This window comes from Manihot esculenta, chromosome 4, assembly GCF_001659605.2.
Source record: "Manihot esculenta cultivar AM560-2 chromosome 4, M.esculenta_v8, whole genome shotgun sequence".
Taxonomy (NCBI): Eukaryota; Viridiplantae; Streptophyta; class Magnoliopsida; order Malpighiales; family Euphorbiaceae; genus Manihot; species Manihot esculenta.
Window position 1 is genome coordinate 1,357,777 of NC_035164.2, and position 26,601 is coordinate 1,384,377.

The following is a 26,601-nucleotide window of genomic DNA, read 5'->3' on the forward strand; positions in this document are numbered from 1 at the left end:
GTACTCTCTTTCATCCAGTTGCAACATACATTTTATTGATCGATTAGGCCTTGTTGAATTTTAAATCAAACCTAAGAGATCCAAGAGTAGGGAGGCTTGCTTTCGTTTTCCCAGAAAACTTCCACTCGAAAAGGTACTGCATCGTACAATCGCCACGAGAATGTGAATAGCAACTATCGCATGCACGATCCATTTGAGTTTAACGGTCTAACCAAAAGCCTGAGAACATATTGAATAATAATAATAATAATGAAGAAAATGTTGTGCAAAAATACAAAAAGAACAGATCACAAACTGTTGAATTCCCCTATACTCTATTATTGAAAATATAATTATGCTGAGAATCAAATACAAACTATTACAACTCATTCTACTTCATGTAATATCTTACAATGCCAATGCGGTCAGATTTCCTAGTACATAAACCAATCCAGCAGAACTGCCAGAAGAGAATAATAAAATAAGACAAAAATGAAGGAAGAATAAAGAAAGAAAGGAAAAGCATCACCCCAATTGATTAAAAAAAAAATGAAAAGGAGCCTCACTAAGCACATTACAATTGTGCAAAAGAATCTCAAAATCCATCGGAATTCCACAAATTATGCCGACCTTAAGTTAGCTCATCCTTAATTCCGCCAGCCCTTGCATCATAAGTTTCCTGATCCACCTCTTGACTCCAGCGACAAAATGGGTGGGCCAGCTGTATAAATCAAGTTTACACATGTATACTGAACAAACCTTCACACATCAATTACCTCCATATGATTACAGCAAACCAGCCAACATGGCCCCGGGATCCGTCAAAGCCATCACAGGACTAGTTGGTCGCGCTACCGGAGGTGCTGTTGTAGGTACACGTGGAGCTGTAGGAATGCTAACCAACTGTTCCTTGATGAACTCCTTCAGCCTACAAGTTAAAAGATCAGAAAGATATAGAAATGATGCCTATCAAGGGGTTAGAAGCACAGCCAAGAATATTATGAATACATACTCGAACGTTAGCGTAGGGTCTCCTGAGGCAACTGTCATTCGCAACTGTGTTCTATCTGCTGGATCAGTTTCAATTCTTATCTGAAATTATGATATTGAGAAGGATCACCAAACATAATCAGAAAGTTAATTTCATTTGACCCAAAGAAGACTGCAAGTGCGTGCTATAAATATGGACCCATCCTCAGTAAACCAAAAGCAAAAGTATGCAGCAATGTAAAAGAAATAGCAGGATACAAAAATATAGCATGATTCTCCAGAGAATTGGCACTAAGCAAGGTACACATGCATGGACTTCAAATAAAAAGCTGAACACAGTTCGTTTCAACCTTGAGAAAAGGTAGATGTACCCAATTCTAGGTGCTACAATATGTGGGACCACTTAGAAAATCTAGTGTTACTTCTACAACAATAATAGGACAGGAACAAATAGCCAAAAAAAGAAAAGAAAAGAAAAACTCCTACCAAACAAAGCATTGCCCTTGTACTCTCTGAGAAGAAGGTTGTACTTGCAACCAGGTTATTAGGATTTGGATCCTAAAACAGAACATGAGACAGTGAACAGCTATTGTGAAATTCCAGGAGGGAAAAAATGAAAAAAAGAAAGAACAGCTTACAAGCCCTGGACAAATCATCAATCGGAAACTGTTAAATAGGTTTGCCATTTCCATAAGGAGCAGTGGTCTTACACCTCTGACCTGGACAAATAATAGAAATATATGAGCAAATGCACGCTAGTAAAAGAAAAAATGATAGGAGAAACTTCTTGTTTACAGATCATACCATATGACCTGTAATTCACAATAACAAATGTGTTGATAGTATATCCTTTACTGCAATGAATGAGACGTAAAGGCAAAACTGCTCTAAAGGCAGTCAACCTCAGCTAGTATCTTCTTGTCTAAAAATCAGATTCAATAGACTAAATATAAAAATAGACAATATATAATTTGACCTTTGAATTTTACTTGAAAAGTCAATTGGCACCCTTTGTTGTTAACTTTTGACACATGACCTTTATAAAAGTTATATGGTTTACATAAGCTCCAAATTTTAAGAGTTTACATAATTATATTTTATAAAGTTTAAGAGTTGAATAATTATATTTTAATAAAATTTATATTTTAAATAGTTACACTTTTATAAAGTTTAGGTGTTAAAAGTTAAGGACAAGAATATTAGAGTGTTAATTGACTTTTCATGTAAAGGTCAAGGACTAAATTATGTATTTGACCTATAAAAAAATCAAATGCAAGGACTTTAGTACATGTTTCTATCCACTAAACGAGGTCTGCCAATGGGAAACTAGAACCAGATAATTGTGATGAAGAAAAGGTAAAAATGGAGATAAAGAAGCTTTTCTATTTAACAAAAGTCTACATTGCAAACACTAAGGCAAATATACGTACGACTTCTTGAAGCTTCAGAGGTGGCCCTGAAAGCGATCTCCACTGAGGAAAGAACTCTTCTGCAGACACTGTTATAGGCTGAAGAAATTTGTTAAGAACCGCTGGAAGGCGAAGCTTCACATTAACCTAAAAAGGCCCACAAATTCAAGATTTATAAATATAAGCCGACTTTGTAAAGTTTAGAGATATGAAGCATAACATAGGGCTTCTTGTCTTTTTTTGGGTTACAAGAAACTTATTTGTCAATTTGAGTCCATGGTAAACTTATTTGACTCCACACCTGACAGGCGCCCAATATTTTTTTTTAAAAAGCTTGCACAAGACTGCGCAGCAGGCTTGATTTAAAAAAAAAAAAAAATTTATTTTTTAATTATTATTATATTATAATAATATATTTATATTTATATTATATTATATTAATTTAATAATATTATTTATAACATTTTTTATAATAACAAATATTTTTTTATTATTAATATATTATATTATAATAATATATTATATTATAATAATATATTTATTATTTTTAACAAATTAGTTTTGTAGTACTGAAATTAAATAGTACCCATTACAAATTTACTGAATAATTTTTTACAAAATTCTCTCCTGCAATATAAACAGTTTATTATTTTTTATAGTAACCTCTACTGGTTGAATATTTTTTATAATAATCCTTATATTTTTTTAATACTCCTTATTTTTATAACATTAAATATATTATATTAATATTTAGTGTTAATATAAAAATATTTTAACTGTTATATTATATATTATAGTAATATATTTTATTATACATATTATAAAATATATTTAGTTAGTTTTGTTTATTTTTTACGGTACCCTTTAATTTTTATAATATTATTAAATATATTTTATATAACAGTTAATGTTTGTTAATATAAAAATATTTTTAATTTTATATTATATATATTGTAATAAAAATATATTTTATTATACATATTATAAAATATATTTAACTATATTATTAATATTTAAATAAAAAAAATTACAGATACTATCTAATTTCAGTACTATAATATTAATATTATATTACAAATAGACGTATAAAGCTACTTGAGAACAACCTTAAACTTGATTTTTATAACTTTAAATATTTATATTAATTTAATTTATTTATTTATCTATTTCTCTTTGATAAATTATAAGGAGTAATCTCGTACACATATATCATTTCATAACCCCAAATATCTCTTGCATAACTCCAAATATTTCTAGGACAGTTTCCTTTGTCATCGAATTTTAGATATTTCTCTGAACAATCTTAAAAATATTTATAACATAATTTTTGTAATGAATAATATTTTATTATATTTTATATCTTAGTTTTATAAAACTAAAATTAGATAGTACTTGTAATATGCTTAATAGTGAACATTTATAACTGGTACTATTTAATATAAATAATTAAAAAATAAAAGTAAAAACCTTTTTTTTTCTAATAATTATTTATATAATATAAATAAAATTTTGTAAAAAAATATAATAACTATATATCAATAAACTTATAACTGATACTATTTAATTACATTGTTACTATACTAATATATTAAAGATAATAAAAATAATAAAATATACTATGAAAAATAATTAAAAATATTTATTATTGTAAAAAATTATATTATAAATAATATTATCAAATTAATATAACAAAGTATATTATTATAATATAATAATAATTAAAAAATTTAAAAATAAAACCATTTAATTTCTTTTTTTTGAAAAAAATAAAGCCTGCGAGAAGGGTTTTAAACTTTTAAAGCTCTACTCCGTATGCTTTTCTTTAAAAAAAAAAAAAAAAAAAAAAAAAATTGAGGCATTTGTCAAACAGGAGCCAGGTGACGGTCAAAACCCCTCTATTTGCCATGGACCAAATTGACAAATAAATTTTTTTTAACTGAAAAAGGCAAAAACCACCATAAAATAATCATCTGATAACTACCATGTTGGTACCAAACTTGTAGGAGAAGTCAAGAACAGCAACATCTCTGCTTGGGTGAAGATTCAAGACTTCAAGTGGACATTGTACCTATACAGCCAAAGAGGAAAGCATGAAAAGATAATGAATAAACAGAGGAAAACCAGATGAAAGACAACACCTATGTCAACAATCAACAATCAAACTGCAAGCCTTAACACCTGTGCCCGTGGAGGAATAGTTTCAGGTACTAATGAAAGCTCCATTTTGAGATGGGCAGGAGGCAATATGAGGGCTTGAACAGAATCAAGCGCAGAAGTATTTTTGTTTCCCAGGAAAAGAACAAGACGCCCATGATGTGCCTGCCACTCTGCTTTGATACCAATCTGCAAAAGATATGCAAAAATCCGAAAGAATTGCAAGGCCAATAACATGCAGCAAAAGGAGATCGCTTGGACGTAAAGAGAAGACGATTACTCACTACAAACTTCAGCAACCAATGAGAGAACATATGAGGAATATAATTAAATTTCATACCTGAATGCATGGATCCTCGTATAGGACTCCACTATCTTTCAAGCATAAAGCATAAAATCTTTCATTGATATTTCCTATAGGCTGAAACCAAGGTAGAACATCATCAGCTATTTGAAGAAAGAATCTATAAATTGCCATGAAAGCAGTGTCAAGTCTTAAACAACAGAACTGAATTCTACTAATATTGTACTTAGCTGAGGAGTATTAAAAAAGCATGCGATATTCCTTTGAGTTTAACATCGTGGGGAAAATTAATGAGAAATACATTATGTAATAAATCTTCAAACATTTAAAAGGGAAGTATGTTAAGAAGATGATAGCAAAGAGAGTGCATTCTTAAAGTCAAGTATAATTTGGGGGTAGGAAGGGAAAAATTTTGAGAAAAATTACTAAAATGGAAGGATGTCAGGGAAGTGGAGGAAGTGCGCTAATATCTGGAGAAAAATCTCTATTCCAATTAAAGGCAAATTAAAAGCTACAAAACCCAAATTAATTGATCATCAACAGTACAGCCCTTCAGCCCCCACCCTCCAAAACACAAACAAACACACGTGCGCATGTAAATTCTCCGCCACTAAAGGCATATATTTGTTAACACCTGAAAGATGAGAACCTTCCAGTTTCCACTCACAAATCAATCTAGTATTCTGTGTACCACACAAAATACCTGAACAGAATTTGTCTGTTCTCCAACTAGTACAATAGCTGCACCGTCAACTGCACTTGGCACACCTTCGACTTCAGAGACTGCTTTATGCTCAGGTTGAATGGCAGCTCCAGGAGGACCTTCAATAGCCAATGGTCCCAAAAGATCACCAAGAAGATCTGAGGGAGGTTGAGCATCTACCTTAGTCAAAGTTCCATTTGACTGGGTCAGTGCTTGGTCCACTGAATTATGTTCCTGTCAAGGGGAAAAAAAAGACCAAATATGACAAAGTGCTCGAATTATAAATTCCAAGGACAAAAAACGAGGCATAACTAAAGCATCCACATAAAAGATAAGGACTAACTGCATTTCCACTTGTGCTGGGAACCTTGACAAGCGCAAGAGGGCCAACGGCTGGAACACTTGGTGGTAGCCCATTAGCAGGGCGTAGGTCAGTCACAACTAAAGCATTGGAAGTTTGTTGCTGGGCCCGCACCTTAATAGCACTTTGCTCTGCAGTATCAATTTCAGCATCTTCAGCTTTTTTAATCAATGCAGACTGCATTCAAAAAGAAGGGACCAGTGTTAGTGACAAATGAGAGCGACTGAATTCTTTAATCAAAATCATTTACAGACTTGTGACTGCAGAGAGGTGAGTTTCATCATAACTAATGTTGTCACCAAAGATACCTGACGCTCTGGAAATTTAGGCATTTCAGCCAATATGTCCATTAGAGCTGCACCTTTTGTACTTAATGCAAAATACTCTACTGCACGCTGTTGTATTTCAGCATCAATGCAACTCTCATATCTATAAGAATTCAAAACAGTGTCAGAATTCACAATCAAACCAAGAACAACCAGCCTGGAAGTAGAAGACAACAGAAGCAAAGTTTCTCACTTGTTAAATATTGCCCAGATTTGGTTTTGCAATTCTGGATCAGGAGGTTGAGTGTGCATTAAGATCTTAGCATATGTTGAAAGAAGAATTGGTATGGTAGATGTTCTGCAGACACATTCATCCCTCTAAGATACAACAGCTGAATGAAGCAAAATATTATATTAACAAGGATAGGGGCAATCATTTGGTGTCTTACGATACAGTAGGAAGCTTCTCATGTATTATGTTAAATATTTCCTTTGGACTACACCCAGGTCGCCTAGCCAGAAGGTGGCTGAACTCTCCAAGGAGATAAGCACTGACCTGTTGCATGCATGTTTTAAACAAGTTAGTCATCTATATTCATAGCCTTCCCCTGCAACCCCACCCCTTCATCTCTTTTTTCTCTCAGTATAATAACATACAAGTACTAGCATCAAATGTGTTTATATTCAGCTACGCACCTTAACCATTGTCTCGTGTATAGCAGGCTTGTCAAGATACTCTCTGGCTTTTGCTGCTGCATAAGGCTGATAAAAAATTTTAATTCTCAGTTCAAAATTCTCTAGATGAACATGTTTATGATATAGAAATTTTGATTACCTGTAGATCTTCATTGTTTGTAACAAACTGCACAACACGAAACCATACATCATCACTAACAAACTCTCCTGCCTTGTCAATCAACTGTAAGATCACATCCACATACCTGAATTAAAGATAAATGAAGTCATATGCCCAGCATACATATTGTTCAAGCAATCATTTCAACACAAAATAATTGATTTTCTAATTTTGAGAAAGCAAGCTTATGCAGTTCAAGGTAATGCCAGGAATACCAAGAAGAATTTACTCGATTACTGAATATGATTTAATCAACAAAAAACTTCTGAAATCTTCTTGTTTCTGAAGATTTTTCATGTATAGAGTAGCAGCCGACTTAGTAGTGGGATGTCAGTCTATAGACAGGATTATTTAGTTGTGGTCATTTTCTTTCATAAATTTTGTTGTCGCTTTATCTTCTTCTTTTGGAGCTCCTTAAAGAATAGTCTGATTGTACAGCTATTTTCGTGTGTTTATTAATATATCTTCTATCTGTTAATTAAGAAAAAGAATCTGGAGTGTTAAACTGGCATTCTAAACCACTTGAAGAGAATTCATGTTTTCATTAAGAAACTTTATGTTGCTATTTATACTTTCTAATATCTAGCACTAGAAAATTGTTCTTACCAAGACAAGTCTGGGGCAAACTTCTCTGCAAGAATAGCAGCTTTAAGAGACAATTCTTCTCGTATTGCAAAATCTGCTGTGCTTAGATACTGAAATAAGATAAAATAGAAAATTTCAGTGCATTGTGATAAAATTCTAACACATCAATTAAAATCAAATTGTCAACTAAATTCATGTAGAACAACCAATACACATAATCTGTTCACACCTGCAACAGTTCTTCCACTATGTCCTTTGCATTTGAAACATCACACATACCATAGAGTAAATCAAGAGCACGCCGACGAATGCTAAAAAGAAAACTTAAAGTCAGCATACATAATTTCTGAAAAAAAAAAATTTGACCAAAACACCAAAATGTAGTAGTGGGCAATTAAGAGTCCGTATTCAGTAGTTGTTATCTTTGCAAAATGTCACATATAATGTGCATATTCAGTAGTTGCAAAAGAACCAATAATGCCCAAAAGATTATATTGAATACACATCAGCACATGTCAAATAAATTTGCAGTTCCAAGTTCAAGACTGCAACACTTAAATTCAACCTGATATCAGGATCTTTCAGCGAGGTGGTGATCTGAGCCTGGTGTCTTTTAATAATATCTTGCACATCTGCAACCATCAACATCCGAGTCATATTCTCCTGCAGTAAAGCAACAAAGCAATGTAATGCCTAATCATACTGCCATAAAACAGTAATAACATCTAGAAATGAGTTTAGATTACAAGTCATAAATTCCACTTCAGCAAGCATGTTGATTTGCTTCCACAAGACACAGAAGAAATAGTATAGGTATAATGCTTCCACAGCTTACCAAACCAAGATATCGGATATTTGGTTCACGCACAGCAATAAATTTTCCAAGAAGAGCAACACATTGAGACATCATCTCCTTTTCAGCATCGAGATGCATGACCTGCAATAGAAAAATTGAACACCAAGACCCCAAAATGCTAAATAAGATATGGCTTTATTTTCAATGGATTAAGCTTCTACTTTTTGAATGGAAGAAAGGGCAGGAGTGAAATAAACACATTTTCCATCCACAGTATAGCAGAGATAAAAAAAATTTAAGACAGGCGAAGATATCACTTAAAATAAAAACCAATAATGATTTAAAAGGACAACCATGAACCAGTGTGAAGGTGTCCATGCTTCTTTTAGAAAAAAAAAAGCATTTTGTGCCTTAAAAAATGCAAGAGAAAGAGAGAGAAAGAGATCCAAATATACATACATGTCCATCTATGTTGTTAATTAAAGATCAAGAATTGCACATTTATGTAGATATTTGCATTAAGAAACAGTTTAGTTTCATTTCCCTGTAGAAGAATTCTCCATTCACAATAAAAGGGAGGAAACCTACCAAGAAACTGTAGTACAAGATTTTATAATGTTTCAGAAACTTATCATTAATTTCAGCAAGTGCAGCTGATATACTGTTGTTCTACCAAAAGATATTTGGACACTGATCTCAATCAAAATAACATACTACAATAAAATAAAGAAGATTGTTCCATAAAACCTGTCACATACTAAAGAGCTTATCTGGAAATATACTTACAAGAGCAAGGGCTTCAAAGAGAACAGCATGTGCTGCATTGTTCTTATTTACATTTTTTACAACATCAGTTCCCATCAATATCCGCTGCAAGACCTGAAAGTTTAAACAGAAGTGTCATAAGAATCAGAAATCCTAGGAAAATATTAATATAAATTCATTGGGAAAAGATGAACCTCAAACAATGATCTTCTAGTATTAGGATCTTCAATACTTGGAAAATACTGAAGAGCCCTCATTGTTTTAACCTGTGCATCCAAAGATAATCTTCTAAAGCATGAACCATGTGACAATGAATTACTATTGAAAAGAGTCAGTAAAGCTGAACTTTTCCACCTAAAAGAAAAAGGATTATGACTCTATTGTATTTTATAAGCAACAAATACCATATGAACCTTATTTTACCCAAAATTACAAAGAAAAAAGGGATGAAAGAATTTATACCTGAAGCCAAGGAGACGGGATTCCATAATAAGTGTATTCTTGTGGGATATCTTGATTCCTAGCAAGTCGCTCCAATAACCTGACACACTTTGGTAGACAACTCCAGTATGCTTCATGGTTATTTGATACTAAAGCAACAAGAAGGCTCGTAGAAGCTGTCAACACACCAAGATCACGTTCATCTAACAGTTGAGCCATCCGATCTGCCCTGAAACATTTGGCAGAAGATACAGTTCAAAATAGTTCATGCTTAAAGGTAAATTTCGAAAACAGTCTACCTCATACTGTTCAAAGCATACCAGCCATCTATGTTGACAACATCAGGGTTTTTCCTATACAAGCGCAGCAGACATAATGCAGCTTTTTTCCTCACAAGAGGTCTGTAGCTACTAGAAATCTGAAAGCAGAATAGGAAAAAAAAAAGGGAGAAAATGGCATTCAAATATATGATTTGTAATGCAGGCCAGTTAAGTTTAGAAACTATTGTTATCTCTTACAATCAACTTTTGAACATCTGCTGCTAAAGATTCAGCAAATTCTCTCCCACCAATATTCCCAACCTACAAAGATAAATTCAAAACCTTAGCATGTAAAATAGGATGTCAAAGTAGCATTTCAAAGAAATAAGGGTCAAAAAAAAAAACCAACTAGTCTTTAAAACATTTACCTTGTGCTATAGCAGAAATAATATGAAACATTCTATATACATCCAATTACAAAGGGAAAAAATTAACAGATAAGGGAAATAAAAATAAAAACAATTGCACATGTGACTATGTTTCTTTCTAACAATGAATAGCATTTTAACAAGCAACAACACAAAGATGTTATAGTCAAAATGCATCACTAATGTCGAAGCATTTAACCACTTCTGTTGCACTGACAACTCAGTTGAGCTTAACATTTCTTTCAAAACAAAAATTTTAAAAGCAACCAGGAGTCTGGAAAAAAAATGGTCGCATTACACTGCTTTTAATCATTGAAGAGAAACTATACTCTATAATATGGGCATGTCCATATTAAGAAGTTTTAAGAAATAAAAAATGGACACAGAACTCCTATTAAGCACGTGAAGAACTAAAATTTTGTAAAAACAAACCCTAGAAACAGAATTCCAGAACCTCAGAGTTGGGAATTCTGGGATCCGGAAGAAATCAAAGGAAGAAGAAGAGATAGAAGAATTGGAAGAAGGAAGATTTAGAGAGAAAAATAAGAATTGGAGATGTTGACTTATTTGCTAATCCTAACTGATTCTAGGGATATGATTTGATTTGATTTGATTTGATTTGATTAGGATCCTTAATTATCTCTGTAATTATTATTTGATTATTTGCTTCCTGTTTAGATATAATTCTTTGTGTATAAATAGTCATATAAACCAATTGTCAAGATTAAGAGTGAAATACAAGAATTCTCTAAATTTTCCCAAAAATCTTCATAGTATCAAAGCCTCCCCATCTGATGTTGGGCCTCCCATAAATATGTCACGCACCAGTAAAATTCTGAGAGTGAGCGGATGTGTTGAATTCCACATTGGTTGTGGAAAGGGGTAATGTGCCCCTTATATGAGTGATAGGCAATCCTCCCTCTTGAGCTAGCTTTTGGGGTGAGTTAGGCCTGACCCAAATTTAACATGCTCACGCGCCGGGAAAGGGAGGCGCGTGAGCCTCACGTGCGGGCTTTTTCGGCGTCGGAGCTGGGCGATCGGCCGGCAACAGTCCTGGTGCCGGTGGTGAGAGGAGGAAAGGCTCCTAGATGGGTTAGTACCAAAAAAGGTAGATCTAGGGTTTTGAAACCCTAAAGAGGAAAAAATTAAATTTGAACCCTAAAATTAGGAAAAGGCTTTTCTAAAGGCTTTCTCAATTATTTTCCTTCTCTAATCAAAGATAGTGTCAGAATTGTTGATGTCTCTTTTACTCCCATATCCGGAACAGGTTCTGTTATTTGCACATCCAACATTAAATTATCATTTGTCTTTCATGTTCCCCACTTTCCTGTCAACCTTTTATCTGTCAGTGCTATTACCAATGCCCTTAATTGTAAACTTGAATTCTTTCCTGATCATTGTGTTATTCAGGATCTTCGCAAAGGAAAGAGGATTGGCAATGGTAGGCTGCATGATGGCTTATGTATGTTGGAGGGTGATCCAGGTTTTTCGATATCTCAAGCCTGTTTTGGAGAAAATAAGGATGTCAATCAGGAAATAATACAGTGGCACAAACGGTTAGGGCATCCATCATTTTTTGCCTTAGAAAAACTTTATCCTAATTTGTTTGCTAGAACTCAGTTTGATTCTCTATTTTGTGATGCTTGTGAGTATGCTAAACACACTAGAACATCCTCTCCTTTGAGTCATAATAAAAGTCAAATTCCTTTTGCGACTATTCATTCTGATGTTTGGGGGCCTACTCAAACTGTCTCCTTGTCTGGTAATCGATGGTTTGTCACCTTTATTGATTGTTGCACTCGAATGACTTGGGTCTATTTGATTAAAACTAAAAGTGATGTCTTTTCTTGTTTTCAATCCTTTCATAAGAAGGTTTGTACTCAATTTGATACTAAGGTGAAAATTTTGAGAACTAACAATGGAAGAGAATACATGGATAGTAGCTTTTCTGCTTATTTGGAGGGTAATGGAACAGTACACCAGACTAGTTGTCCTTATACTAGTGCTCAAAATGGCGTTGCCGAGAGGAAAAATAGGCATCTATTGGAGGTAGCTCGATCTCTTATGTTCACCATGAATCTACCCAAAGCATATTGGGGAGATGCAATTCTTGCATCTGCTTATCTTATCAATAGAATGCCTCTCAAGACCCTTGACTTTATGAGTCCTTTGGCGGTTCTACAAAGGAAGAATTCATACGTTGTTCCACCAAAAGTATTTGGGTGTGTTTGCTTTGTCCATACTAGGACGGCAGGAAAACTAGATCCCAAGGCCCTTAAATGTGTGTTTGTTGGGTATTCTCCAACACAGAAGGGATACAAGTGTTATCATCCTCCCTCTAGAAAATACTTAGTATGGATGTTACCTTCCGAGAAACTGAATCCTACTTCAGTACCACCCACTCACCTCTTCAGGGGGAGAATAATGAGCAAGAAGAGGTGATCCCGAATTATGTGATTCCGAATGATATGGTTCAACTAGAAAGTTTGAGTTCTAGTAGACAGGGGGAGATGTCCAATCAAGGAAAGAGAATTGATCGTTTGGACAAGGCAGATTTGAGAAGGTATTCGAGGAGAGACAAGGCAGAAGAAGCCATTATGCAGTCTACTCAGAGTCAAGAATCTTCTCCTGGTGAGTTACCCAGTCATGAATCTTCTTCTGGTGAGTTACCCTGTCACAGGCCCTGGTTTGTAAACGGGTAAGGGGTCTTTGGTCAGGTTGGTGGGAGGAAGAAGAAGGGTTTTTATCCTTTTTTCTACCTATTTTGTAGACTTGAGAGAGAATCTACAATCTTTTGAGTTAAGTACTCAAAAACTGGGTTAAATTTTTCCTCCTTTATTCAAAAAATGTCTGCTGTTTAAATACAGCAACAGAAACAAACATCTCCTATTAAGGAGGGATTATCAACTATCTTGAGGATTATCCTCCTATTTCTACTCAACAAAATAAATAAAGAATAAAAATATTAACAAGAAAATAATAACAGCAGCAGCACAAATTAGTTGCCGGACTTGTTCTTTACTCTCCATTTGACTGAATCTTCTTAGGTCCATGGGTGAACCGTTTGTAGTGCTTAAGGCTAGTAACATTACTCCCTCCGCTGACATTGCGATTGTCCTCAATCTGGAAATCGTTGAGACAAATCAGCTTTAGTTTCCCAAGAAGCATCTGCTGGTGAAGAATGCTGCCAATGAATTAAAACTTCAGATTTCCCAGCTCTGGTTCGATGACCCAAAACTGCTTGAGGCTGAGGCATTGCGGACACAGGTTCAATGAGAGGAAGGGAAGGACGATCAGTAGAGAACCCTGCAATATAAGCTTTTAAGGCAGACACATGAAATACAGGGTGGATTCGAGCATCTGTTGGTAAATCCAACTTGTAAGCCATGGTTCCTACGCGCTGAATGATTTTAAAAGGGCCATAATATTTCGGCAAAAGCTTCTGATGACGCCTATTGGCCATTGAAACCTGTCTATAGGGCTGTAGGCGAAGTAGGACCATATCCCCAACCTGAAATTCCAGTGGACGGTGCTTTTTATCATAAATTGCCTACATTTTAGCTTGTGCCCGAAGTAGGTGCTGCCGAATAGAACCCAAAACTTCATCTCTGGTTTGGAGAGCTTGGTCAACTGCATCAATCATTGAACTTCCAGGAGCATAAGATAGTAAACGGGGCGGCTGTCTACCAAAAACCACCTCAAAGGGAGTGGCATGAAGTGATGTGTGGTAACTAGTATTGTAACAATATTGTGCCCAAGAAATCCAGTCCATCCATTTGGTTGGATGTGCACTAGTGAAGCATCGGAGATACATTTCAACCGTTCTATTAACCACCTCGGACTGCCCATCCGTTTGTGGGTGATAAGCAGAACTAAAAGCAAGTTTAGTGCCACACAAACGAAACAATTCAGCCCAAAAAGAGCTAGTAAAAGTTACATCACGATCGCTAACCATGGACTCCGGAATCCCATGTATCTTGACAATATTATCAAAAAACAGACGGGTAACACTCACAGCAGTATAAGGATGCGAAAGGGGCAAGAAATGAGCAAACTTAGAGAAGTGAACAAAATCACGCACATGGGTCTTCATCCCCTTCCAGTAAAAGTCTCTTGTAATTCGAAACAAGGTCTTTTGATACCCCTCATGGCCCTGATTATGAATGGCAGAAATAATAGCTTGAATAGATGGAGAAGAGGAAGGCAAAAAAACCTTGTTTTTGAAGAGCAGTAACCCATCTTTTAGACACCAAGAATTTGCAGCAGAGTTGTGCTGGACAAGAGAGACCCGCTGCTGAATTTCTGAGGAAGTTTGATGTTCACGTCTGATTTCCTCAAAAATTCCAACTTGTGGCATTGAAATGGCCATAAGAGCAGTTGAATCTTCTTCTCGTCGCGATAAAGCATCGGCCACTGTATTCAAACGCCCAGACCTGTACTCAATTGTAAAAGAGAAACTCAAGAGTTTACTGAGCCATTTCTGTTGGATAGGAGATAATAGTTTTTATTCTAACAAAAATTTGAGAATGTAATGGTCTGTGCGAATAAGGAAGACACGTCCCCATAGATAAGAATGCAAGTGTTTGACGGCTTTAACCAACCCAATTAATTCTTTCTCATAAGCTGGAAGGGAGCGGTGCCTGGCTGCCATCATTCGACTGAAATAGGCTACAGGTCTGCCATTTTGCAAGAGGACAGCCCCTATACTAGAATCTGAGGCATCACACTCCACAATAAAGGGTTGAGCAAAATCTGGAAGAGCCAATACAGGGGTGGTAGTCATCAATTCCTTAAGCTTGTTGAAAGCTTGCACTGCTTCGTCTGTCCACTGAAATGATTTATGTCGCAACATGTTTGTAAGAGGAGCTGCAATAAGTCCATAATTATGAACAAACTTGCGATAGTACCCTGTCAAACCCAAAAAACCACGAAGTCCTCTAACTGTTTTAGGCTGTGGCCAACTGAGCATAGCCTGGATTTTTTATGGGTCTGCATGTACACCTTCAGAAGAAATCACATGCCCCAAGTATTCTATCTGTGATTGGGCAAAGGCACATTTGGATTTTTTTAAGAATAACTGCTGATTTTGCAGTACCTCAAAAACAATCCGAAGGTGATGGAGATGCTCAATCCATGTTCTGCTATAGACAAGGATATCGTCAAAAAAAACAAGAACAAACTTTCTTAGGTATGGCTGAAATACCTCGTTCATAAGTGCCTGGAAAGTGGATGGTGCATTCGTAAGGCCGAAAGGCATGACCAGGAATTCAAAGTGGCCATGGTGAGTGCGGAATGCTGTTTTCTTGATATCTTGCAGAAACATGCGAACCTGATAATAGCCAGCAACTAGATCCAACTTTGTGAAATACCTTGCTCCTCCCAATTCTTCAAATAATTCATCTATTATAGGAATTGGGAACTTATCTTTAACTGTATGAGCATTCAATTCCCGGTAATCCACACAAAGTCGCCATGAACGTCTGCTTTGGGAACGAGGATTACAGGTGATGAAAAAGGGGATTGGCTAGGTCGAATAATTCCCTTCTTCAACATCTGAGCACACTGTCTCTCGATCTCATCTTTCTGGCCATGAGGGTACCTGTACGGCCGTACCACAACTGGTCTGGTGCCCGGTTCCAAAGGAATTCGGTGATCACAGAAGCGGCTTGGGGGAAGAGCTTTAGGTTCTTTGAAGATGCCGGAGAATTCGGTGAGAAGGTGTTGTAATTGGGTTTCGACATCCGGGAAGGAAGAGACTGAATTTAGGCTTACGGGTTGTTTAATGGCGAGATTTTAGATTCCCTATAATTCGATATTGGTGCCTGAAATAGAGAAAGCCATTCGCATAATAAAAAAATCCCAAAGAATGGGTCCCAGAGTTTTTAACCAGCTGACTCCCAGTACCACATCAATACCGCTTAAAGGAAGGACAAAAAGGTCTATTCCAAAAGGGTGGCCCCCCATCTATAACTCTGAATTGCGACAAACACCAGAACTGAATATCTGTTCGCCGTTTGCAACTCGAACTCGAAGTCCGTCTTTCTTTTCAATCTTCGGATCCACCTGTTTAACAATATTGGCAGCCACGAAATTGTGAGTACTACCAGAATCTATGAGAACGAGAACAAATTTACCATTCCATTCAGCCATCACACGCATAGTTTGAGCATTGTGGGTTCCTGTAATTGCATTCAAAGAGATTTCTGGTGATTCTTCGCCGGTGTCCATGTCACTTTCACCATCATCAAGTTCAATCTAAAATAATCTTTTGCATTGATGACCCCGAGAGAAGGGTTCATCACAGTTAAAGCAAAGATTTTTCTTTCGCCGTTCCTCCATCTCTGCTGGACTCAACCGCCGAATACTTCTGTTGCCCTTGGATTCTATAGGAGCCGTCACCGAATGATTAGAAAACCGCGATGGTAATGGGGTTCTTTTCTCATATAACCATGACATGCTCATAGCAGTCGCCAGATCAGTTGGTTGATGTAATTCCACTTCCACTGCAATGTGGTCTTTCAAGCCACTGATGTAAAGTTGTATCTTCTGGTCTTTTGTTAGTTTTCCTGCTCGGGGAACCAGAATCTCAAATTGTGTCTGATAATCTGCCACTGAACCCACCTGCTTCAATTTGGCTAACTCTCCCAGTTTATTACTGCGGACTGGTGGTCCAAATCGAAGGTTACACTGTTGTTTAAGCTCTTCCCAAGTGGGATTTGGGTTTTCGTCGAAAAGCTCATTCAGCCAATACTGAGCATTTCCCATTAGATGGTAAGAAGCTAAAGTAACCTTTTCCTCTTCCGGCGTGTTCTGGTGTTTGAAAAAACGCTCACATCGTTGCAGCCAGGCTAAGGGATCCTCTTCGCCACTGAATTTGGGAAAATCCAGTTTACTGAATTTTGGAAGGATTGATCAGCCTTCGGATGTACCTGAAATGCCTTTGTTTCTAGAAGGCCGAATTTGACTGCTGGCCTCAACATCTGGTCCAGAATTAGAGTTAGAAACATCACGGGCAATGGCTTCTAATTTGGCGTTCATCTCATCTTGCCGGTTCTTGTTGTTTGCTTGTTCTTCCAAGAACATTGAAAGGATTCGATCCAGCTGTTGTTGAATGGTTTCACCCATTACACCCAGCTCTGATACCAAGTTGTCACAGGCCCTGGTTTGTAAACGGGTAAGGGGTCTTTGGTCAGGTTGGTGGGAGGAAGAAGAAGGGTTTTTATCCTTTTTTCTACCTATTTTGTAGACTTGAGAGAGAATCTACAATCTTTTGAGTTAAGTACTCAAAAACTGGGTTAAATTTTTCCTCCTTTATTCAAAAAATGCCTGCTGTTTAAATAGAGCAACAGAAACAAACATCTCCTATTAAGGAGGGATTATCAACTATCTTGAGGATTATCCTCCTATTTCTACTCAACAAAATAAATAAAGAATAAAAATATTAACAAGAAAATAATAACAGCAGCAGCACAAATTAGTTGCCGGACTTGTTCTTTACTCTCCATTTGACTGAATCTTCTTAGGTCCATGGGTGAACCATTTGTAGTACTTAAGGCTAGTAACATACCCACAACTCTTGAATGTTTCAATGACTTAGATAAACCTATTGCACAAAGAAAAGGGGTCAGATCTTGTACTAAACACCCTATTTCTAACTTTGTTTCTTATGAATCTTTATCTCCTTCCTATAGAGCCTTTGCCTTATCTATTTCCTCTGTGTCTATTCCACAGGATTGGAAGAAAGCTCTTGCAGATCCTAAATGGAAGAGAGCTCTTGCAGATTCTAAATGGAAGAAAGCAATGGTTGAAGAGATGAAAGCATTGGCTAAAAATGAGACTTGGGAGCTTGTCACTCTCCCACCTAAGAAGAAATTCGTTGGCTGTAAATTGGTGTTCACAGTGAAACACAAAGCTGATGGCACGATTGAACGGTTTAAGGCCAGATTGGTTGCTAAAGGATTCACCCAAACCTATGGAGTGGATTACCAAGAGCAGCCAACTTGGACCGGGACTTGCAACAGTTTGATGTGAAGAATGCTTTCCTCCATGGAGATTTAGAGGAAGAAGTGTACATGGAAATTCCTCCTGGGTTCGCTGATGAGAAGACACAAGGAAAGGTGTGCAGATTAAAAAAGGCTTTGTATGGACTAAAATAATCTCCTAGAACTTGTTTGACAGGTTTAGCAGAGCCATGATGTCCTTTGGTTACCAACAAAGCAATGTAGATCACACTCTGTTTATCAAACATAACAAGGGTAAGATCACCCTTCTTATTGTTTATGTTGATGATATAGTGGTGACAGGCAATGACAAAGAGGAAATGACTCAACTAAAGAGGTTGTTAGCTTAGGAATTTGAAATCAAAGATCTAGGAAAACTGCAATATTTCCTAGGTATCGAGGTGGCTAGATCAGAAAAAGGAATTTTCATCTCCCAAAGAAAGTACATTCTGGATCTGTTGGAAGAAACTGTTATGATGGGGTGTAAACCAGCAGAATCTCCCATTCAAAGTAATCACAAGCTGGACGCAGGAACTGATGAGTCCGTGGATATTGGAAGATACCAGAGATTGGTAGGAAGGTTGATTTATCTCTCACACACTCGACCGGATATAGTCTATGCTGTTAGCTTAATCAGCCAATTCATGCATGACCCTCGCGAGACTCATATGCAAGCTGTACTTCGCATCTTAAGATACCTAAAGTCTGTGCTAGGGAAAGGACTTCTTTACTCCAAACATGGTCACCTCCGAGTTGAAGCTTTTACAGATGCAGATTGGGCAGGATCTCTCGATGACAGGCGATCCACCTCTAGCTACTGCACAGTTGTGGGAGAGAACCTTGTCACCTGGAGGAGCAAAAAACAAAGTGTTGTTGCTCGGTCAAGTGCTGAAGCAGAATACAGAGCAATGGCCCAAAGTGTGTGTGAACTCTTATGGCCACAGAAGTTATTGGAGGAGTTGAGGTTGCTCGAGAGAGACAAGATAACTTTATATTGTGACAATAAAGCTGCTATAAGTATAGCACAAAATCCAGTCCAACATGACCGGACGAAGCACATTGAAATTGATCGGCACTTCATTAAAGAAAAATTAACAGACGGCGTCTTGAGCCTAGTTCATGTGACTTCTACTGGGCAACTTGCAGATGTGTTTACTAAAAGGCTCAACAACAAGATCTACCATAATCTGATTTGCAAGTTGGGCATGTGCGACATCTTTGCACCAACTTGAGGGGGAGTGTTGACTTATTTGCTAATCCTAACTGATTCTAGGGATATGATTTGATTTAATTTGATTAGGATCCTTAATTATCTCTGTAATTATTATTTGATTATTTGCTTCCTGTTTAGATATAATTCTTTGTGTATAAATAGTCATATAAACCAATTGTAAAGATTAAGAGTGAAATACAAGAATTCTCTAAATTTTCCCAAAAATCTTCAGAAGAAGATATTTCTCACTAATTTTCTGGTATGCTTCATTTTACATTTTGACAGTTATTTCTTTCTCGCCATTTCTTAACAACTCCAACAGTCCCTCAACAAACTAACTACCTCTTAAAAGTCAAAATCCTGTCCAACCACTGCCCTTCCCTCTATGCTTGCTTCCCTTTGTATAATTCCTCCTTTTATACGTAAGGATTTTCACGTATTCTCCCTTGCACCAAAAGTACCAAATTATAGCCGGCAAAAGTTTTTCACCTACTTCAATGACTCTCCAACTCACTCTCATCAAACTAAGCAAGTGTTGAATCCCACATCGGTTGTGGAAAGGGGTAACGTGCCCCTTATATGGGCCATAGGCACTCCTCCTTGAGCTAGCTTTTGGGGTGAGTTAGGCCTGGCCCAAATTTAACATAGTATCAGAGCCTCCCCATCCGATGTTGGGCGCCCCATAAATGTGCCACGCACCAGTAAAAAATTCTGGGCGTGAAGGGGTGTGTTGAATCCCATATCAGTTGTTGAAAGGGGTAATGTGCCCCTTATATGAGCCATAGGCACTCCTCCCCTTTGAGCTAGCTTTTGGGGTGAGTTAGGCCTGGCCCAAATTTAACACTAAGCAAACAGTACTAAAGGAACCAATATGTGAGAATTTTTCTTTGCTTTCTATACATGAATAGCAAACCATTTAAGGACACAGTTCATACCCAATAGGACACCTAGTAAATCCCATAATGCAAGTTCCCACAACTGTTTTCCAATCACTAATGTATCATTTCTGCAGTAGCAAGGAATAAAAAGCAACTATTGATCAAAACAACTTCCCAACAACCCCAACCCTGATTGATATTGTCTACATTCAAGATTCACCAAGTCACCTTCAAGCTGCCTAAAACATGCAGCTATCTTCCAAGTGGCCTTCTTAGCAGAACTGGTTCTAGTATGATCCTTGATCTTGCATCAAAGCTTAATGCTTCAAAGATTCACCAACATATTATATGATAGACCAAAATATTTGGGGAAAAAATATATATGTTTCAACATTGCACACTCTGAATGGGAAACACATCCTAGTACACCATTCTAAAGAAGAATGTGTATGAGTTAGCCAAAGCAATAAAAATAACTTCAGAATCGGAAGGGATTCTTTTGGGAAGTTGAGGTGTTCACAGAGATCTCGATCTCTCAATGAAGGATTGTATTAGTGATATAACACATGACTTGCAAAATAAGTTCCACATATTTCTACTTCACAAGACACTGGCATTGATGAAGGAAAATGTCATTGTTCATGGTTGACGAAAGAACAACAAAAATTTGGCTTATGGCATTAAAGCCCTCATTTAATCTCATGCATGTCTAACAACGGCAACATAGAGGATGATGTCTGACATTACAAAAATCCTTTTCACAAAGCCCTTAATCAAAGAACAGATAGTATCTTATCTGCTATAGGAGAGAGAAAGGGGGGAAGAGGATGAGAGCCAAAACCAGAACTATTATCCAGCAAGCATGTGATTTGACAAATAAAGACTAAAGATATACAAAAGATATATTTCTAGTTGCATACCATAGTCAATGCCATGCACTGAAAAGTTTCATTTCGACCAATAATGTCATTGCGCACAGTATTTATTGCTAATCTCAGAAAATCATGGTTCTCATTGAGCAAACATGATGTCACTATGTAGCCAACCTGCAGCCAGAGCAAGATAAAAGTAAATTTAATTAGCAGAGTCAATTTAATTTGGACAACAGTGCACTTAAACCTTAACTATTCCAAGCAGAAATTTAACTCTTGACAATCACATAATGTATGTTATGAATACAATCCTCTGAAATTTAATCTTCAAAGATCCTTGAGGCATCATACCATATGACACGTTTTAGTTGGCGTCAAATATTCCACTTCTTACTATCTGCTACAATGTTTTCTATGAATTATTCATGCAAAAAATATGGCAAATTAAAGCACATCAAAGGGATTATAGCAAAACAATGTTATGAAAAAATTGTTTGCAACAATCAAACTTAATGGAGCCAATTTCCAGCTAGTTACACAAGTGCAAATCATAAAAGTCATCTAATACAAAGAGGAACTTACCTGCTTTTCTGGGTATTTTGGTGCAGATATTAAGGAAACAGCTTCCATGTGACCAAAATCCACATCATAACCCAGCATATAAATATAAAGCATTTTCCAAACATATTTCTTCTTTTCATAAGCAGTCAAACCCTATTAAAGAAAACAAAATATCTCCATAAGTAACAGGTCTCCCAAGTGCCAACTTAATTAGATGTGCAGATATTGACATGGGTTATCAGGTTGAAAATTTAATCACTAAGATAGTATGCTGGTCTTAAAAGCAAATAATAGAGAAATTAAAGATGATATACACTAATATTCACACAAATTAATCTGCATTAATATATAGAGGCACATTGCACCATAAATAACAAACAGCCAACATAGTTTAGTATAGGAGGCAAAGAAGATATGATAAAAAGATAAACCCAACTGAAAAACCAGAATGCAAAAGTAATTAACAAAGCGGAGAAAAACCCAAAAAAAAAGTAAGGGGGAGAAAAGAAAAGAACACTTTATTCACAGTCATTTGGTTATAGCTACAAATGTCTGGTGTATTTTTCACATACAACAAGAGAAAAATTAGACCTATTTCCTACGCACTACATACATGTTAGCCTTCTAAACCTAACTTTTTACCTTTGTGTATTTTCTTTTTAAAAATGTTAAAAGTATTTTCTTTAATTAATAGGTTTACTTACAATTGCATAAATAAAAAACACAAGTCTCAGAAATACAATTATAATTTCTCTATACATGTTAACACAGATTACAAGGATAGAAAGGTAATACAAAGGGTCCATCCTATTGTAGATTTGGGAGAAAGTAATACCCAAGTTAAAATTTCATCCCAAAAGTTAAATCAATGGTATAAAGGCCACTTTACAATGGAAGGATGGAACGATTTAAGGCACATCTTTTGGCCCAGACTAAGTTCACCCACTAGCCTGCAAGGACATTAAAGTGCAATTGCCACAGATTATTTATTTATTACAGCATGGCAATATCTTTGTATTTTATACCTTTTTTGATGAATAATAGGTCATATATTATTTATTTATATGATATGACTTTTTTGGTAATTTACTAGATTTACAATTATTAACACTTGGGTCCCTGTATTAGAATCTAAACAATTTAATGTCTTTTACTTCCATTATAAATTTAGATCCATCCAAATAAAAACTAATTTCACGTTAGTCAACACTGTTTCATTGGTCCAATGAGAGAGAAAAATTTGGTATGACTATATTACCCTAAACCCATCTATACATAAGTGCTGCCCCACTTTTTATTCAACAGCCCATTCCAGTTCCAGTCAACCCTCTATTCTTTGGTGTAAAATTCATTTCTTCATTGTTTTGCTGCTTAAATGGCATGACTCTCCTCCTATTTGTGCTGCTACTGCTCTTTCGGTCGTTTTTCTCTCTCTTGCCTCTTGAAATCAACTGAAGTGCAGAAAAAACAAGCTCAGTTTGTTTTTTATGATCTTCCCTTCCATTTGTAATCAGTAAATGGTTACATTGTGGTTGTAAATTGGTGAAATAAGCAATTGTGGTTGTTTGTTATATGATTTTAGCGAGATTCAAAAAATAATAAAGAAAAAAAAGGGTGTAGTTTGAGTGAAATCACTAAACCATTGGCAATCATTTACATAGGAAAACTATCCATTTCTAAGTTTTCATTTTTTTGAAAAAAAATCATTAGTTTTTGCTGGTAAGCAGTCAGAAGTTGGCTGAACTCTTGCTGATTATAACAACCACAAACAAACTGAGAAAATTTTATCAACACATGAACTGGTTGTAGGATCAAGGAAGAACTAAGGGGGAAGAAGGTGCTTCTGCAGTGCAGTAAATAACCTAAGAACGAATCCGGGAAGTCGGGAACCAAAGAATCAAACTAAGAACTGGGTCCAGTTCAATTCTTGCTAGGTAAGCATTTGTTGATTCTGGTTACAGAGAAGGGGAAAAAAAAGAATAGAGGTTCCCAGAATTTCCTAGCAATCCCGAGTTATAGGAATTTCTTATGCCAAACCTGAAACTCCTGTAATTTCAAATTATATTCTTCCAGCATGTATATCTCAACCTATAATTTGAGTAAGAAGACATGGAAAAAAGTTCCAGAGCATAATTTGTTCCATTTGTAAAAGATTGTTAGCTCCCCCATAGAGCTCATAGTCAGGCATCATAGCTTGGGAAAGAAGATATCCAAATCTCCTTTTGGTTTACTACCATCCTTTGAAGCAAACCTATCCTGGGACCTTAACACAATCCATCACAGCTCATTCCTAAGGATGAGTCCATTTGAGTGGCATAGGGAACTGAGACTGAACCGAAACACAATAAATACTCATGCTTGCTTAGTAATCTAGGCTAAGAAGAACTAGTATAAAAACAACAAATAGATGATTAAAAAAAAATTCTGCCAGAAAAGAAAAAATTGAGGTACTTCTTTAGTTTCAAAGCTAATAAATATGACATTCTGCTGAACAGAATTAGTTGAGGTAAACTTGATCAATTTACAGTACTCTCAGTTAGCTACAATACAACGCCAACAAATTGTACACAAAATAAAAAGGAACACCCAGTATTATTTGCATGAGCTTAGTTAACCGAGTAAAACTCCGCTTCACTGACAAAAGGCAAAATTAAAAAAAAAATATATCTATATAATTCTTCAATGGTAGGAAACAAAGCACTTGGCAATGAATCCAATTTCATAGTGCTTGAGGTCAAAATCATGAGAAAATATTGGTATATTTGTGAACGCAGGATGAGCAGGAAAGGGAGAAACACACAGAAAAGAAAGGAAACCCTAACCTTTTCATTTTTGAAACGAGTACGGATGTTGCCAAGCTCTTTATCAACGCGAAGCCTCTCCTGCTCTTTGTTTGGGCAATTGCGAACGTCGCTAATAAACACAGAGAGACCTCTCATGCCTGAAAGAGCCATTTTCTCTCAGATCCAGCAAGAGAGGCACGCCTACCTCCTCTTCCAGCTCCGAATTACCAAATCCTCTCACTTTCCGCCACCACAAACACGGATACTAGATAATGGGATGTAAGAGGACGATACAAAGATATCTTCGACGGAGATCTGAGTATGAGTTGAAGCAGAATCGATAGAGAGATAGTGCTGTGATCTAGAGAGAGAAATGAGCAATTTTTTAGAGAGAGAAAATGTTGGACTGGGAGGAAATTTGCAAAGGCCGTCGAGCGGGTGCAGGAGATGATTTTTGTTTTATTTAACCCTCCAATTTTACTCATTTTTCGTTTTCGTTTTGTTGTTCCATTTGTACATAAAATTTAACAAGAGTTAAAAATTATGCATTTTTTATTTTATTGTAATTATATTCCATATTTTCTTTTAGAGGCAATAGTTAATTTTAGAGAAAATTACTTTTTAGTCCCTGAAATTTAACATAATTAATAGAGAAAATTACTTTTTAATCTCTGATATTTAATATAATTAATATTTCTGTCCCTCTATTTTGGCGACTCAACACTTAAGTCTCTCACTTTATTTTCTGTCCAAATTTGTAGTCCTTCCGTCCAAAATAGTCATTTAAAACACGTCTCATTAAACCCAAACCCAACCCAAATATCTCTTCTTCTTCTTCCTACCCATTCTGTAATCGGAGAAAATATGAAAGAGAAAAAAATAGAAATTTCATATTGAGAGAAGGGTATTTTTGGAAAAAATTATCATCTCTCACATTTAACTCTTTGACCAAACAGTTTAAATGGACGGAATGATTACGAATTTGGACGGAAGAAAAAGTGAGGGACTTAAGTGTTGGGTCGCCAAAATAAAGGAATAGAAATATTAATTACGTTAAATCTCAGGGACTAAAAAATAATTTTCCCTTAATTTTATTATAATTACACATATAATTTTTATTAATTAAAATTTAACTTTTTAAATTCATTCTATTTATATATATCGTACCTTTAAAAATTAAGAGAATTATTATATTATTTATTATTTTAATAAATTTTAGAATAAAATTAATAATAATTGAAAATTTTAAAATAAAATTATAATAAAATTAAAAGGATAAATTTTTTTAATTATTTATTTTATTTTTTAAAAAATTCACTTTAAATATTAATATAATTTAAAAAATAATAAATTAATATTATATTTAAAAGTTAAAAAAATAATTAAAAAATATTTTAAAAAATTATTTTATTATTTTTAATATTTTCAAAACTAAATCAATAATATTTTCAAAATTAAATCATATTAAATATTATTTTAAATTATTTTTTAATAATTCATAAGTAATATATTTAATAAAATTATTTTCTTAATAATAATTTTAAAAATAATATTAAATAGTAAATATATTAAACAAGTCGAAAAAAAATTAGTTGATAATAATTTTAATTATAATTAAATTAAGATAAATTATTATTATTATAATAATATTGATAAAAAAATTTTTAAAAAATAATAATAATAATAATTTTTAAATATATTTAATAATAAAAAATTAACTTAATAATTTTGTTATTTTTTTCAGATGATTATGATTTGCATAACCCTTTAGTATCCCATGAATATAGCAATGGATTGGGTGTAGAAAGTTTATGGATTGAAAACATGGACTACACTGCTCAATTAGTGGTTCTTTAAGTTTTGGAATTCATCCATAGATTTCTCGGTGATATCGATGGAATCAAGAAGAGAAACCACAAAGCTATAATGTAGATAAGGGTGTTAGAAATTTAAATTATTTCTCTCTCTTTCTCATCACATTTTAAGATGAAGGACGA

The 26,601-nt window shown here is 35.3% G+C and overlaps 1 protein-coding gene across 7 annotated transcripts; it reads right to left on the bottom strand.

Annotated features, from left to right (window-relative positions):
• Window positions 1-292: 292 nt before the first annotated feature.
• On the bottom strand, window positions 293-25,071 carry LOC110612816 (AP-2 complex subunit alpha-1). 7 transcript variants are annotated; one of them, XR_002487512.2, is made up of 28 exons: window positions 24,644-25,070; window positions 21,843-21,974; window positions 21,309-21,434; window positions 10,128-10,190; window positions 9,930-10,027; window positions 9,631-9,838; window positions 9,363-9,434; window positions 9,190-9,282; window positions 8,443-8,544; window positions 8,173-8,270; window positions 7,837-7,918; window positions 7,629-7,717; window positions 7,002-7,107; window positions 6,863-6,928; window positions 6,616-6,722; window positions 6,420-6,524; window positions 6,209-6,329; window positions 5,883-6,077; window positions 5,540-5,773; window positions 4,873-4,953; window positions 4,557-4,721; window positions 4,360-4,446; window positions 2,400-2,525; window positions 1,608-1,688; window positions 1,456-1,527; window positions 992-1,071; window positions 610-907; window positions 293-439 (listed from the first exon to the last, which is right to left on the bottom strand). XR_002487512.2 is itself a non-coding variant. In XM_043956283.1 (27 exons), the coding sequence occupies exons 1-27, from the start codon at window positions 24,773-24,775 to the stop codon at window positions 766-768; spliced, it is 3,060 nt and encodes a 1,019-aa protein (XP_043812218.1). In that variant the 5' UTR covers window positions 24,776-25,071; the 3' UTR covers window positions 293-765. The 7 variants fall into 7 exon arrangements, 6 of the variants coding, with proteins under 6 accessions (XP_043812218.1, XP_021609321.1, XP_043812219.1 ...); XM_043956283.1 differs by having other exon boundaries at window positions 293-907; window positions 5,886-6,077; window positions 24,644-25,071; XM_021753629.2 differs by having other exon boundaries at window positions 293-907.
• Between the last annotated feature and the right edge of the window lie 1,530 nt (window positions 25,072-26,601).